Genomic DNA, 16,511 nt, shown 5'->3' on the forward strand with positions numbered 1-16,511 from the left:
TCAGAGACTTATAGGCCAAATACATCTCTGGCATAACTCCACTGATGTCAGTGGACTTATGCTGGGGACGAACGTGGCAGCGGTATCCCTGCTTTAGCCAAGCCAAGATTTGTTTTCTGGTGAATGTAGTCAGCAGCTTGATAGAATGGCACTGTGTGCTGGGCAGGGCATGGGGGGGTTGGTCATCCTTCAGTTTACTCATCGCTCCTGATCAAACAAAAGATGCCAAAATGCATCCACTGATCCAAGGAGTTAAATCTCTGAAAACCATCTAGGCCTGGTAAACTCAAGGGTCGTTGTCTTTGTTGCTTGTTCTTTGTTTATTTGTTTTTGCTCTTGGGGAATGTCTCTGACTTAAAGGTGAAGTACATTACGGGGGTAGGCTGATGAAATGTCAGGGAATGCCCCCACCAAATTTCCCAATGAATTCTGCTGCGTACTTAGTGGAGACAAGGGCAACTGGGTGGCACCATCTTCCCTAGGCAGAGTGTGTGTGGGGGGGTATTTTCAAAATTTTAAATCAAAATTACCCATTCCAGGTCTACGTCTCTGGGTTTCAAGGGGACTACAGCTACGTTTCCTCGGGTGGGTGGGGGGGTATCCTTTACCCCTTTGAATCTGTCTCATCACTTACTCATCTATTTTGTGGGAGGTTTTTTTTAATGGCACCACTTAAATAGCAAGAAAAACGGTGTGCCATTTGGAGCTAAGAATGGCACTGCAATGGACAGCAAACCTGGAGTCATTCCTTGTTTTCTGACGCTTTCTGAATAAATCTCCCCCTTCAGCTGATATCTAACTTTTTACTGAGTATGTTTTTTGTTTATTACGTAGCAACGTTTCTCTTTTCAGGAAGCCAGACTCAACTCACTTTGTAAAACCCGTGAACTGGGCTAACAGGCCAGCTGTCCCTTCATAACACATAAATCTGAGACTCTCCTTGAAGGCAAATTCCAGATCTTAAAAGGAGCCATTTAAAACAAGCAATGTAAGCTGATGAAAACAACCACACTATAGAAAAGGACAGAACATTCTTGTGTCGTGTTTTTCAAGCACATAATTCCTGTTTCCCACTGTAACATTTTTAGTAAAAAAAACCAAAACCCAAACCCCAAAACAAAAATATCTCCCCCCCAACCCAGAAAACTACAGTATATGAAAACTTAAGACATAACAATAATGAAAAAAATGGTATTGAGTATACTTGATAATGATGTACACTTTAAAACAAATCCATAGACTATGATGTAAACAAAACAGTAAGATAACACTTTAAAAACAAGACAAACATTTATCCATCGATAGTATACAGTAAACCAACAGTCCACTGTGCAGATGCACTTATGATGGTAGTCATAAAATGATTAAGTGTGTTAAAGTAATGTGTTATAAAAGTCTATTATAATTGTCTACTTGTATATCTCATATAACAGAGCGCTGTTTGTTAATTGTTTCTATAGTGCTTTTTTTTTTTTTTTTTTTTTTTTTTTTTTTTTTTTTTTTTTTTTTTTGACATTCCCATTGATCAGTTTTTGGTTAACATTAGGCTGCAACAGGCTTACTGTAGAGGTGGTCGAGGAAGAAACGAGGGAGGAGGGAATATATACAGAAAGGCCATGTGCAGCTTCCCACCGAGAAGTCCTGGAACTCCGTAATTTTACTCTTCAGAATTTCAACATAGTCTGCTGGAGGGGGAGGGAGGGGGAAGAACAAACAGTGAGAAATGGGAAATCAAAAATCATGCTCATCTTGTTTTTACATTTTCTAACGGGATCTGTACACCCCCTTACTGCAGCACACAAGGACTTTCTGTCTGCGTGCTGGAGAGATGCAATGTTTTACTCACTTAATTTTCTGATTTAGGGTGAAATTGCTAACAACACACTTGGTAGCCTCCTTAATCTGTACTTAGAGCTTTCCATCCTAAGAGCGCATCGCAAAGGCTGACACTAATCTACAGAATACCCCTGTGAAATGGGAAGGCGGGGGAGTATTAGTCTGATTTCAGAGACGAGGAAGTGGGAGCAGAGAGCATAACAGCCTGGCTTGCAGAAGTGCTGGGCACCTGTACTTCCCATCGGCTTTAATGGGAACGGGAGAGGCTCAGCACCTCTGGAAGTCAGGCTACAAGTGACATAGAAGGAGTCAGGGTCAGAGACAAGAGCAGAACCCAGGAGCCCTGCACTCAGACCATACCTGATCTCCTTTATGTGCTTCTGGAATTCCCACCCTTAAAGTCGGGGGCACAACAGCTAATGTTGCAGCTGGGTTAGCCAGCTTTGACAATGTCTTTGCCTCTGGCTGGGGAAGCCTCTGGGGGTACTTCAGGTGTCTGGAGAACTGAGCTACCTTCAAATCCACTGCTATGTTGTTTACCCTCCTTCCATGGAGATGACACACCATGCAGGGCCCAGCTCTGGAGAATCATTTTGCAGCTTGGAAAATGCTGATTTAGACCCTGACCCAGCAAACCAGTCAAGCATGTGCCTCACTTCAAGTGCTTACATTTATGCACGTGCTTAAGAGCTTTGCTGGCTCGGCGCCTGCCTGCCTACGCCCCAGGTTACATCCCAGAAACCGAAAGCAGAGTTCATGGGGCAGTCCTTTATTCTGGGGACACACCTGAGGAAACAATCCTTGTTCACCGACCTCCAGGGCAGACTGCAAAGCCCATTTGCTTTCCCCAGCTGTGGGGGGACTGCAAGGACAAGCACGTAAATGCTTCGCTGAATAGGGATGGAATAAGAATGTGCATAAGTGCTTTCCAGGAGCGAGGCCTCTACCTGGGCGTGCAAGTGTGGTTAGGTGTCTCACTCTTTGTCCACACAGGCTATCGACGTGAGAAACTTCATAGAGTTTCAGAGGCTGCTTTTGAAATGAGGAACCTAAATGTTTCAAGTAGGAGACTTCCCATGTCCTGGGAATGTCACAGACTCGGTCACTGTTTGAACAGCAAGTACCTGGGCCCCCTATCATGAAAAAACTTGAATCATACGGTTTTCCCTCACCTCTTAGGAAACGGTTCTCAATTACTGATAGCGTAAGTCTAAGAACTCCAAAAAATGAGTCAAAAGGGGAAAAAAAAGTACACTGCAATAAAGGCTCAAAAGTATTGCAAAGAGATCAAGAATGAGCTCAGGTTTTCTCTTTCAAGCCAATAACCTGCTACTGGGCGGAACACACTACTTCGCACGTGTTCGAGAAATGATTTAACATGTAAGGTGTCAAGTCAGTCTGGTGTTTCTGAAAAGCGATGCACAACATAAAGCAGAAAATTGTCACTACCAAGGCTATCTTGGCATTCAGGCAGATGCTGGCAGGGATTACAGACATGATGAACACTCTCTCCACATACAGTATAGTTTACTTAACTTGGTAGAAATCAGGGACAGAACCATGTGTAATTATATCTGAAATAATTGACAACTGCCTTCCAAATCCATTTCCAGAGCTTAAATGCAAGTCGTTCCCTTTCATTTTTGTCCTGGGGAAAAGCTGGCCCACATATTTATGCAAATAAAATGGCTTCCATCATCACATTCAGTGAACACCCCTTTCTTTCCTTTAGTCTCTCAGTGGTAAAAACGCAGTGAAATCCCTATGTAAATAATAGCCTACCCATGCAAATAACAAGAAATTGAAAATAACACTGATCCCACTGTGAATTTATAGCAAACAAATCCAAAAAGGGGCAACATACTCTACTATTCTCACTCAGAGAGCAACAGCAGACTATGAACGCACCAGGCTTTGCAAGGTTGTGGAAGAAGGAGATTGTTTGCAGCCTTTGAGCCAATTATCATAGTGAACAAGAATCTCTGAAGGAAGAACACTAGGTGCCAGGTTCTCAGCTGATGTGAATCCATATAACAACAATGAAACTACTGAAGCTATGTCGATTGACACCAGCTATCTCAGGGGTGGGCAAACTACGGCCCGCGGGCCGGCCCCGGCCCCTCAGGGCTTTGGATCTGGCCTGTGGGATTGCCCCCCGTGGCGCCGTGGACCCTGCGCTGCTCTCGGAAGTGGCCGGCTCCATGTCCCTGCGGTCCCCAGGCGGGGGCGCAGAGGGCTCCGTGCGTTGCCCTTGCTTCCAGGCACCACCCCCAACAGCTCCCATTGGCCAGGAACGGGGAACTGCGGCCAATGGGAGCTTCGGGGGAGGTACCTGGAGGCGCAGCAAGGGCAGCGCACGTGGAGCCCTCCGCCCCCGCTCCCCCAGGGGCCGCAGTACTTCCTGGAGCGGCATGGGGCCAGAGCCTGAACCCCTCCTGCACCCCGCCCCCCAACTCCCTGCCCTAAGCCCCCTGCCTGCACCTCACACCCCTCCTGCACCCCAACCCCCTGCCCTGAACCCCGTGCCGCACCCCTTCCCTGAGCCCCCCATACACCCAGCACCCCTCCTGCACCCCAACCTCCTTCCCTGAGCCCCCTCGATCGCCCCACACCCCTGTGCACCCCAACCCCTGCCCTGAGCCCCTTCCTGCACACTGCACCCCCTCCCTCACCCCAACCCCTGCATACAATTTCCCCACCCAGATGTGGCTCTCCGCCCAAAAAGTTTGCCCACCCCTGACCTATCTGGTCCTAGTTCCTCAAGTTGAGTAAATCTGCTACTAAGTGCAAAACACAGCTTAGACTTTTTAGCTGACTCTCGCTGTCAAAATATTATTTATCCTCAGTAGCACGTGCTTCATAAGAATGAGTTACACTGTGAAATTTGCTAAGTAGTTTGGAACTGTCCAGTACATGAAACGGTCACATCAGGAGGGGTTCGGTACATTTTAAAGCAGACATTTTAGATGGTACAAAAACCGTTGTTTAGCATAAGCCCTGGACTCGGGTGTGGAATTCCTGTTGACTGCAAGTTCTGCATGCAGAGAACTGAAGGAGTAGGGTGAAGTGGCACTTTTAGAGGATTCAATACCCTTATATAAAAAAACCCAACTGTAAATATAACAGTTAAAAGAAACTTACTGTTCTATCGGTAACTTCTACATCTGTGAAACAAACATGCTGCTACTCAGTTCATCTACTGATAACTGGGATATCTACAGTAAAAAAGATGTCACATTAATACATTTTCTTGAGATCATTCTATCTATCCATTCATTCTTCAGTGCTCGTTTAAGACTAATCAATACATATAACCACTATTCAAGCAGTATCTTATAGAACATGAATTGATCCCAGCATTTATCTATTTTACCAGGCATAAATAACTACATAGTCATGTCATTATTAATGCCCAGTGGAGTACATGGTGATTGAACTTGGGAGTCCAACTCCATAGACTGTAAGACAGCAAAATGCCCTGTAAACTGCAGTTGGGAAGGTTTAGGTATCGCTTATAGAGAGCGCACATAGCCATTTACGAACACTGCATAGGAATTAGTGTTTTCTTCTTGTGGCTGTATAATTATTATTAGAACTAAAACTAGCAAAAAACAGAGAAACAAAATAGTTCTAGCTAGTGTAGACAGGCAAGCACTTGCAACAGGCCAATTCTGAGCTCAGTCCTTATTCAGGCAAAATTCCCATTACAGTCCCCAAGGCTTTGTGTCTGAGTGAAACCTGGTGAAGACCTACAGGATTTGCCCTCGGTAATTATCACGGTATCATAGCAGTAGCAGTGCCCTGTAGAATAAGGGGATACCTGCTTTTTCTTTGAGTGGCTCTGAACCGGAGCACGGTGATGAACTAAATAAAACTGCAAACATTATAATTAAAAAAAACCTACTGTTCCAAACTCTACCCTGGCCTAATCGGGAGATGTGGTGGTTTATTGAATGTAAAGAAGCATTCCTAAGATTTTGCGTATACAGTTCAGGACTGGTGCAGAAGCAGCCATCTCGGTTTAATACCTTCAGATCAATGTTTTGCAGATAATGACGGCTAGGCAAACATGCATGAAATCCTTTATATTAATGGCACTGGCAAAACAGTACATACAATACATACAATGTAAATACTGTAGGGATGGGTGACTACTTCTGCTTTAATACACTTGAACCTTTATCCATGTTGTTATTTTAGAACCCAAACTTGTTTTTTTTCACTTCCACTCCCGAGCCAGCCCAGAGCAGCCAAAATACCACAGGAGAGCCTGGTCAGTGTGGTATTTCTGGTAAGGACAGAAAGCAGGAGTGCTGTCAATCTGATGAGAAAGCCTCTTTTCTTTGTGAGTTTTACATGGCTCCTAAGGTCTGGAGAATGTGGGGACGCTTCAGAGAAGCTTCCAGGCTTATGGATGCTTCTCCAACAGACATTTGAACTCTGGCCCTTCCAAGGCTCGCCCATCCCTGGGCTATCACCACAGTTCCTTCAGAGCCACCCAGCCCAATGAGCCAGTGCCCCCTCACCAATCCCAAAAGTATACATACTGCCTTTCGAAGGGCCCGATCCTGTGCAGGGCAGAGCGCCTCGTCGGCGGTTCCGAACGCCCTCCGCCCCTCAAGGACACAAAGGGACTTAGAGGGGCTCAGTACCTCGCAGACGGTGCTCAGCACCTTCTAGGATCGGGCCCTCAGAGTCATCTACTTCTGAACATGTGAAAGAAAGCTATTTAAAGGGCCAAACCTGATTGGCTGTAGCTGTTGCAGCGAAGGGGACGCTGGTGGCAGGTGTTGTTGCTGCAGACACAGTGGTGGGCGTAGCACCGTGCATCATGGGCACTTTCAGTAGGGAACCATGGAAGCGACATACGGGAGGGTGGAGCATTTATGTAACCATGGCAACATGTGGTGGATTTGGGGGCGTGGCAGGTATCACAGCAACAAGCCATGTGACATCGTCATGAAGGATACACCGGAGCGCAGCATGCAATCACAGTGCAAAGCAAGACAGCGTTGGAAAAAAAATAAAAAAGAGAAAAGGGGAAAAGCCAATTACAATTATAATTAAGGAAAAAACTAAAACATTCTCAACACTTAGTACACTTATAAGCAGAACAATGATGTATTAGACTCCAAGGGCCAAATTTCCAAAGGAGGATGGGATGGGGTGTGCTAGCAAAACACTCATGTCACTGCGTGCATGTGGGTGGTCAGACACGCAGCGAATGCAAGTTCCTTTTGTGGGTGCATTTTGGCGAGTGCACCCGTCCCAGCCGGCTTTGAAAGTTTGCCCCCAATTATGAATTAAAAGGACATGGTGCACTTCACAGCAAATTTTCCAACAAGACCTTGTCATCATGGCACATATTACAGCTACGATCCCACTGGGTAACATGGCTAGCCGCTGCAACCTCCTTTTAAAGGTCTTCCCTCCCCGCTCTACAACAGGGCCCTCCCCCGGGGACAGAACAGAGCTGATGGCACTGCGAATGAGGGACTGGCCACCTGAGCGCTGTACGTACATAGTCACCATGTTTCTTTCTATACAATTCTAGAGGATTTGGCAAAATTCCCTCTTGGGGTGAGGAGGGAAAAAAATAATTCCAAATGTTTACAATCCACCTCAACAGAAACAGCCCCCTAAATGATAGAGCGACAGTAATTCTATAGACAACCATGACACACAGTAGAGATCTGTAATCTTTCTGTCAGACTCGGAAAGCTTTGCTTTTACATCACGCAGCAGTTAGAGGAAGGACTGCCAACACATGCGGATTGCATTCCAGTGGACAGCACTTTAGAGAGGAAGGGAGACGGCTGCTTCCTGAGGAACTGGTGGGGACTTTACGAGCTCCGACTGCCCTTGCAAACGTGTGCGATGAGCATGAAGATCTGCTCAACCCTGGCTTCTCATGCCAGAGCCCCATTAGCATCAGCGAGAGTTAGACAAGCACCTGATGGGGAGGAGAGACCCGTTCCAACTGGCCCTACGTTGGCTTGGGGATATTCAAGTGAGTTTAGTATACGTTTAAATCAGCAAAGGGGATTCCTGTTAAGAGCTTGCCGGCAGGCACTGATAATGGTGTGCACCAGTCGGTCCTGATCCCAGCCTCTGCTGTGGATTGCTAGCTGCCAGCAGCCCTCCTTACACAGATACAGACCATGGTTGTGTATGTGATTTTCTGTCAGACCCTAACAGTGTCACAGGCTCCCTGCATAGCCCTGGGGGAGATGCTGGAAGCGCTTTAGATCAGTCCTCTGCCCTAGCTGCAGTTATATAAACAGTCTTGGGGTCTAATGGTGCGGGTTAGGGATTGGGGGGGGTGCTCCACCCAGTGACTGGGGGGATGGGGAACGAGGAGGGCCCTTCACTTGGCAACTGGGGGACGGGGATCAGGGAGGGCCCGCATCCAGTGACTGGGGGGGGGGCGGGGTGGGTGGGACACGGGGAGGGTCCTGCACCCGGTGACTGGTGGATGGGGCAGGGCCCACACCTGGCATCGGGGTGGGGTGGGGGGTAAAGGACCCCGCACCCAGTGACTGGAAGTGTGCGTTAGGGCACGGGGGGGGGCACACTCCGAAGCTGGGCCTTTGATCACTCCCTGTAGCCTGTTGACTGGAAGAGCTGTGAACCAAGGAGAAGGTCCCATATGCTTTCTTCCCCAGCTGTCTGACAGGGACCCCATTAGCAGGCTCCCAACTTCATTCCCCAGAGCCAGGGCGAGTTACAGGGCCTGATGCTGCTCTCAGCGCAGCCTGAGTGGGCGGTAAGTGCACTGAAGTCAGTCACTCCTGAGAGAGAGGAGGATCGGGCCCAGCGCCCAGGAGATGGGCATTCCACCAGGCCTTTGTGCCGGGTGTGTGTCTGCGTTCTCCCTGCACCGCTCTCGCCTCAGCCTGGAACAGCACACGAAGCAGCAGAGCCCACCACATCCACGGGATCTGGTTGCCCAACTCTTCTGGAAGCTAGTCAATGCTGGAACCAGCGCCTGGCTCCACAGTCTGGTAACCTGCAGGCATACAGGGCTCTGAAAGTCACGGCCACCACAGAGTGTTATGGCCTATCGGGTAGGAAAGCAATAGCTCTTGACTCATTTCTGCTAATAGGCTTTCAGATCCCTCCCGCCCCTGCCGACCTGTGCTCCTGGGAGAGTCTGCGTTGGTTTTAGAACTACTCCACCCCCGCCAGTGGTATGGTCTGAGAGCACTGGACTGTTACTGGCCTAGCTCCATCCCAGAGCGAAGGCCGAAAGTCCGTCCTTAACCTACCTGCTACATCCAGCTACTGCAGATGGGAGGGTGAGTGAGGAGCCTCCTCTTACGGTTTGCACAACAATGTCTGATTCTTAGTATGAACCGGGCACAATTCCCCTGGGTATCTGGGTCACCACATTCTGAACCTGAACAACTGGGTTCCAGCATTGACAGCACGTCCTCCTTGGCATTTCCTTCTCGGGTGGGGGGGTTCAGTCACAGGGTCAGTGCTACCCTGACATGGATCTGGGGGTCTGCACAGCACACAGGCCATTTCCTCAGCAGCATATTTAAGAGGCAGATCTCCAGCTGGTGCAAAGCAGCACAGCTCCGCTGACTTACAGAGCCATGCAAGTTTACAGCAGCTGAGGGGCTGGGCCTAAGGGCATCTCTGATTAGAACAATATTATTTTTTCAAAAAACCAGTGTTACGTAAGCTTAAACATTCTCAGAGGCGTGACTCAAATCCAACCTACAAGGTGCTGGATGCCTGATAGTCAAACCACAAAAATCGTCCCATGGCCATTTCCTTTCACTGCATGGCCAAATTCAGGCCACAAAGATACTTGTGTGTAAAGCAGATCCTTTTGTTAGTCACATGAATTACCGCGTTGCACAGAAATTAAAGGGATACAACCATCTGAGCCATCAAGACGACCGGATAGTCAATCACACCACTCAGCCACCCACGTTCTCACGGACGCACAGTAACTCGCTGTCTCTTTCAGGTTAGGGAAAGTTGAGAAGTTTGTGTAGAGAAACCTACCAACGCTTGCAGTGGGTGTCATGCACAGTACTGACCCTGCACACCATGCAGTGAAGCGTGGAAAGATGAACAAAAGGGATATTTCATTAGTGAAGCGTTAGTGTTAGAAATAACTTTAACTCAAAGCAGGTGTTCTCTTTGCAGCATTCAGTATTAAAGCACATGCAAAAACAGATTCTGCATATTGATACATAGATATATTAAACTCCGTTTTAAGATCACAGCACACCAAAATCATTCCTGGATTCTTGGGTAGAGAACGTATTTCCCCTCCCCCTCTCGGAATTAAGTGATGAGTTGCACCATGAGAGTTGGGGACAGTCTGGATTATTTAATATCAAGCATGTCAGTTTCTTGGGGGGGGGGGGGGGGGGAATGGATATTTTAGCACGATTAACACATCACTTTGCAAATATACAAACTGATCATGTTAGAGGCAATAGTGTTTCACTTGCAAGAACTGAACCTTCTGAAGTCTTTGTCTGTTGTAAGATGGGCAAGCCAGCAGGACAGGCAAAGAGGTTACTCTGCAAGCAGGTGTTGTTGGTTTAAAGTCTCTATTAAGCTGAAAGAGGCAGTTTGTCTGGTCTTGACACAGCTCTAACAGTGGTGCTACTTCAGACCTATGCAGTGGCTTCCCTCGTGCAGCGCCCCAAACGATCAACTGTGCACCTGACCACTGTGTAACTGACACAGGAAAAACTAATGGAAGCAAACATTTCGCCCAGCCTCATGCTGGCAAGTCTGCCTGGCTGTCACCCTCCAACCCAGAGACTGGTTGTGTCTGAATGGAGCTGAGCGCATAAAAGCGGAGGCCAAATTGCAGGGCTGCAGTGATGATGGATGTTCATATGATGGGGTGAGAGGCTGCAGCCCTATGGAAAACCAACATATAGCGCAGCAGTGTGGGGTGGGAATATTTTGATGGCTAAGGTGGACTCTTCAGTTCTTTGGAGCATCAAAGAAATCTGCATTTACTGGATTTGCTTTAAAAAACCAAAACACACTTGTTCTCTGGTTGATGATTTGGTCTGGTCAGACCAATGCTAAAGCCTCCAGATACTAGCAGGTGCCAGGAAATAGCCCTACTGTGCATCAGGCGCATGTGTGACTCCATTCTCATTAATGGGAGTTGAGCCTGCATGGGTGAAAGGCATGATATGGCCATAAGAGTTAGCACAATAACAACAGCTTTTGCTGCAAGCGCCACTAATACACCTCGCTATGTAGATTGTGGTCACTGTGTCACTGAGACATGGAGCCAGGCTGAGTGATGCTAAGAAATTCTCAGTGCTGTCTGATAAGAGGCACCTCACGGACCAGACAAACCATATATCCCAGTGGAAGGAATGTGTCTTTTGGCATCTAAAGGAGTTGCTGTGAGGTCAGCCCAACACTGCAAATAGTACTTTGCAGAGTACGATTAGTGATGCTTTCTACTTGGTCTCGGTCTGTCAACATGAAAAGCTACTAAACTGGAAGAACAAGTCTTATCCATTCCTGAAATCTGATTATTTTGTATTTAATGTGTGAATATTCCATCTTCTCTTTACCAAAAGTTGTCAGCCTCTTTCCTTTATTAGCCAAAATCCAGAACATGCATGAAAAAGGGTTTAGGTTTCGGGAATCCAGGTTTGATCATCTAGCTTGACACCAGAAACTTCCTGTGGAAGGCAGATCTGGTCTCCTATTGCTCTCCCAAACTGGGCCATCTCTGGCTCTGAGGAGTTTTACCACCAACTTCATCTGGGACAGGCACAGGCCTACGATGCATTAATTTAAAAGGTGCTGTCAGAGGGGTGTTTTTGTGTATTTCTATAAATATCATTGGGCAGGTGAATGAGGCATTCAATGTTAAAAAAAAACTAGCCGCAAATTCTATGATGCTTTAGCAAGGAAAATAATATTAAAATCGAGAATGTTCCCAAATCAGCCGTGAATAATAATTTAACTGGCTAGTTGGCAGTCTTATACCCCCCTACCCCAGTCAATATCTTTATTTATATATGAATAACTGAACTGCATCTTTCCGTTTTATCTGAAGACTTTAAAGGCAGAATAAAAGCTTGGGAGTTAAACTGCTTTTAAAAAGCTTAGGTTAAAAAATTGGCAAGAGGGAAACATATGCCTTTAAGAAAGGATTTATGTAATTTACATGTATTAAAATGAGCCATTTCCTCTTTAAACATTGGGGCAGCTAGACTGTTTAGAGTCACTGAGCTGTAATCACAAAGACTGGGTGGATTAGATAGATACCTGCAGTTTTAAAACGGACGCGCTATTTTTCTAGAGAGGGATACAAAATACGTTAAAGTAACCGGATAGTGCTACCCAGGAGTCCAGGAAGCAGTTTGGGATTCACCAGCTGAACAATAAAGAAGAGCAACAAGAAGTATGAATTAGAGAAACATGTGGCCATTCGTCCTCGTTTGATTACAAAAAGAACGACCAAGAAGGTACCTTTAAAAGTATGAAGCTCTGAATTGTAGTAAGTGAAAGAAAAAGTCAAACAACAAACATTAACATTCTGTGGCTTTTGTAAAAGAAACACCACACACTTCTGTTTTGTCTACATTCTGCTAACGTCTGTTACAAATCCACTCATTAACTCAATCTTTAGGAGAACACTTCTTATATCAGAAAAAACAATGGAAAAAGTGACAAGAGAACTTACCTGTAGGGATAAATGTAGGCTGTTGCAACTGCATGTTAGCTAGAGCCTGTTGGTAGTGGAAAACGCTTGGGTTAAAGACTGTGGTGGCACCATTGTTTTTTTCAAGTGCTGGCCTCTTTGGTAAAGGTTGAAGTGCACCAGGCGGCAGGGCCTGTGGATGAGGGATTCGTTAAAGACAAGTAGCAAAAAAAGGGAAAACAAAATTAGACAAAGCATGCAATAAATATTATGGAGCCTGGCCTGCAAATCTCCTGCAACTGTATCAACTTAGCAAGACAAGAAACAGAAGAGCAGCTAATTACGGTAAAGTAGTAGGTAAAGTCACAGGTTTACTAGGTAAGCAGTTAGTAAAGACAAGAAGAAAGGGTCCAAAAATAAGAGCGCTAGGAATGCTAAGGAAGCTTTTCAATCGGACTGATTTCTGCACACAGAAAAAAGAAGGAAGTCATTTGGGCAGGACACAACAAAAAGCAGTTGCAGGCAACAAGTATTTTAAAGCTATCAACTAAGAGAAACATAGCAGACAGCAATTTTAAAATGAGAAGATTAGCCTAAGCAACAACGCAACAGAAAAAATGAGATGCTTGCCTCTGCTAATGTTGTTTGTTTAAATATCTGCCTGTGTGTGTGAGCATATTTACACGTAGATTATATTTGTATGAGGGTGGCAAAGTGGTAGCAGCTGCCAGTTATATGCCTGGGTTTCTACTCGTTACTAGAGATGATGAACAATACTTAATATTGGGCCTGATTCTCCTTTCACTTACAACAGCTTTACACCTCTAGCAATGAGCAGAGTTACTCCTGATTTACGGTAGTGTAAGTGACACCAGAATCAGCCCTTCACGTTTTTATGTTCTTTAGAATATAAATATTTCTTGCTGTCAGTTTATATGGAACATGTCAAGTGACAAGGCTGGGGTTTGTCTTCCTAAGCAGCAAATCTTCTCCTTTTGTTCGATCACATTACAGCACCTCCACTCAGTCAAACCTGTTTCATGATCAGACTTGGGAGAAAGCTTTAACCTAGCTCCAGGGATGAGTAAGTTACTCATCCTTCATAAAGTGTGTCTCAACAACACAGTTGTAAGTCAAGTTCTTAGGAAACAAGGAACATTGCTAACGATTTACAGCTGTTCATTGTAGCAAGGGAGAGAATTTCATTTCCCCCCCACATTGTGATAGGAAAGGCTGCCTTTCAGTTACTCCTACAATCCTTCTGCATGTAAGTTCCCCTTGACTTCATTGAGAATTCAGGCAAGTGAAAGCCATACAGGATCAGGTAGTCTCTGCCTGGCTGATGGAATGTAGCAAAGCGATGGCTGGCAAATAGGATTATCTATTTCAATCACTCCTATTTCCTCAAATGAATGCAAGTCAAGGTTCAGAAGCACAAAGAGCTTTAGCTAACAAGGGGTTAAGGCTACACCCAGAGCACTTGTCAGAAACCACACGAGGAAAGCAGCTGATAAATGGCATGAACAGAAATATACAGTAGACTCGATCCACTAAAACGTCCAACAGTTTGTCGCTGTACAGAAACAGGTTTCACTTAAGTTTTAAACGGCTATAGGAGACTGCGCATCTGAGAAATGTCAAACCAGTTACCTCCAGGCAAAATGTGACTTCCTTATGCCCGTGTTTCCAGGGTTATTTTTGTTATGTTTTTTGTTTTAGTGCAATCAATTTACCAGAAGCAATTCTGCTTGCAAAAACTGCTCTCAGATAAGCACACCACTCCCACTGAAGCCTGCGTGCATCCGAGGGCAGAATTTGGACGAGTATCTCTCTAGACTTAGCGGGTCAGTTTTAGAGACAGCAAGCGTAAGTGGGTTACAGTTTTCAAATGTGGGTACTGAAAGGTAAGCACTTAAATCCACATTTACAGGCCTATCAAAGAGGCCTCATTTACAGAGGTGCAGAGCCTGAAAATTTCATATTTCACTGATAATTATGGGATAAAGAGACTTCCTCCCTGAAGACTATATATATGGCCATCCTACATAATAGCACAAGTATGTATATGCTGTTCCTCCATTCTTGAGCCCAGCCCCTCAGCTGGTGTAAACAGAAGTAGCTCCACTTACTTGAAAGAAGCTATGCTGATTCACACCAACTGAAGATCTGGCCCAGGTAGGCTCAGATATGAATCATGCCCAAAAGGAAAACCTTCTTTTTCAGGTATTTCCCAAAAAACCCAGACAGGAGGTCACCAATTACAGTGAAGCAGCTTGCCATGTGCCCGGCAGAGAACCTTAGACTCACTGCCCTACTGAACAACAAGGGCACATGTGGTATCACACTGGAACTGCCCAGAGTTCAGATGTTAGAGGTGGCATCTGGGTGCCCGTCTCTGCTTCCATTTCAGAGCTGTCAGCCAGGCGATGGCCTTTGGGCTGTTCAGTCCCATGATAGCTCTCCCAGGGTGGTTGTCAGTTTGCTGGCAAGAGGCCCTGAAGACACTTCCCTGATGAGCCTGACTGTTGTATACACTACCAGGCAGGGCAGAGATTGGGAAAAGGTAGAGGATTTGGGTGGGATACGTCCTCCTGTCAGGATGTGTGTTGCTACTCCAGGCAGTCTACAAAGCTCCTGTGTTCTCTGTGCTGTTGAAGCCACTGGGCCCATGATTTGGCCTGATCCAGAGGGATCCTTTTACCCACCACTGGAATGCAGCCGCCTCTGGGGCGAAACACTATTTTAACAGCACAGAGCAACACACTAGTGTCACACAGATTCGTTTAGGGACAGAAGTAAAGAGCAATACCGTATCCAATTGAAAAGGCAGGGTGTGTGTGGATAGGCAGAGCTGGAATACGGCCAGGACATTGGGGCAAACAAGACAGTCTTGTGAGAAGTGGGACGAGATCTTTAATGGCCTCAAACGGTCAGGGCCTGGGGTTCAGCAGCTCATGGGGAGGGCACATTTCCCACACCACCATGCACTGATTCCAGAGGGAACAGCCCGCCCTGCTGAATCAGCCAAGGCACTCCCTGCAGCACCCACACTGGGCAGCAGGGGGCTCATGCGCCGCCTGTGGACGGTGAGCGGGACCTTGCTCAGGCAGGGATGTCAATTTTGTGTGATTTGTGCTCGGTGACTGGTCACCTAAACGACATGGGATAGTTTCTGCTCCCTGGCCCGATTGGCGCTGACCTGCATTTGCGTGCTAGTCATCCCTGTGTTCACGCGTGAATCCGGGTATGGCAAAGAGAGCCATTCCTCAAAGCAGCGTGAAAAGAACCCTTGATGTCTGAATGGCTGAGTGACAGCAGATAAAAACGGGATGCTGCCCACTGGCTGTATCCAAACGCGATTCAGAATTGGCCAACGTGTTGGTTAATAATTTCCCCTCTCACTTATGCTGTTCATGCAGGACGTTTACTAGCCCCTCAAAGTTTTACTTCCACAGTAATCTCCTTGGGGCAGGGATTGTGTTTTTGTTCAGTGTTTGCTCCTGGCCATGACTGGAGTTCTTCGTAATATGGTAACACAAATAATCACTAATAATTTCAAAGGGACTGAGGAGGGCACTCCATAAATACCAGAAGCACCCTGAGCACAACCTTTGTCAGATGATTTTTATACACTACCCTAGGAAATTAGTTTTTTGGTGCAGGATCCAACACCAAATGTTCCAAACTCCAGGCTGTTCTGAGGACAGCAGTGTGGCTGCAGGCAGCAAGCATTCAGATATTCCACGGTAGGAAGATTATTAAAGTTACATAAGCATTTTGGGCTAGAGGCCAGATCTGTAAAGATATTTAGGTGCCTGGAGATGGAGATAGGTGCCGAGTGGAATTCTCAAAAGCGCCTAGAGCCCAGATCCACAAAGGTGCCCTATCTGCATCCTATCCTTTAGGAACCCAAATACCTTTAAAAATCTGACCCTAGATCCTCCAGTCCAGTGGTTTTTAACCCGTGTAAGATTTCCAATGGGGGCCACACCTCCATTCAAAAGGTTTTAGGGGTCTGCAAATG

General features: G+C 46.3%; 1 protein-coding gene across 2 annotated transcripts in view; it reads right to left on the reverse strand.

Moving 5' to 3' along the window:
* Positions 1 to 641: 641 nt before the first annotated feature.
* MBNL3 (muscleblind like splicing regulator 3) overlaps positions 642 to 16,511 on the reverse strand; it is a 74,306-nt gene continuing 58,436 nt past the window's right edge. Inside the window, exons 5-8 of one of the 2 annotated variants that reach the window (XM_029911828.1) lie at positions 12,530 to 12,680; positions 6,580 to 6,674; positions 4,978 to 5,051; positions 642 to 1,682 (exon numbers count right to left, since the gene is read on the reverse strand). In XM_029911828.1, coding sequence (XP_029767688.1) covers positions 4,995 to 5,051; positions 6,580 to 6,674; positions 12,530 to 12,680 — 303 coding nt within the window. In that variant the 3' untranslated portion in view covers positions 642 to 1,682; positions 4,978 to 4,994. Of the gene's footprint in view, positions 1,686 to 4,977; positions 5,052 to 6,579; positions 6,675 to 12,529; positions 12,681 to 16,511 lie in introns of both variants that reach the window. The other variant, XM_029911827.1, reaches the window with a different exon arrangement.

Source organism: Terrapene carolina, unplaced genomic scaffold, assembly GCF_002925995.2.
Source record: "Terrapene carolina triunguis isolate 2854851 unplaced genomic scaffold, T_m_triunguis-2.0 Scaffold131, whole genome shotgun sequence".
NCBI classification, from domain to species: Eukaryota; Metazoa; Chordata; order Testudines; family Emydidae; genus Terrapene; species Terrapene triunguis.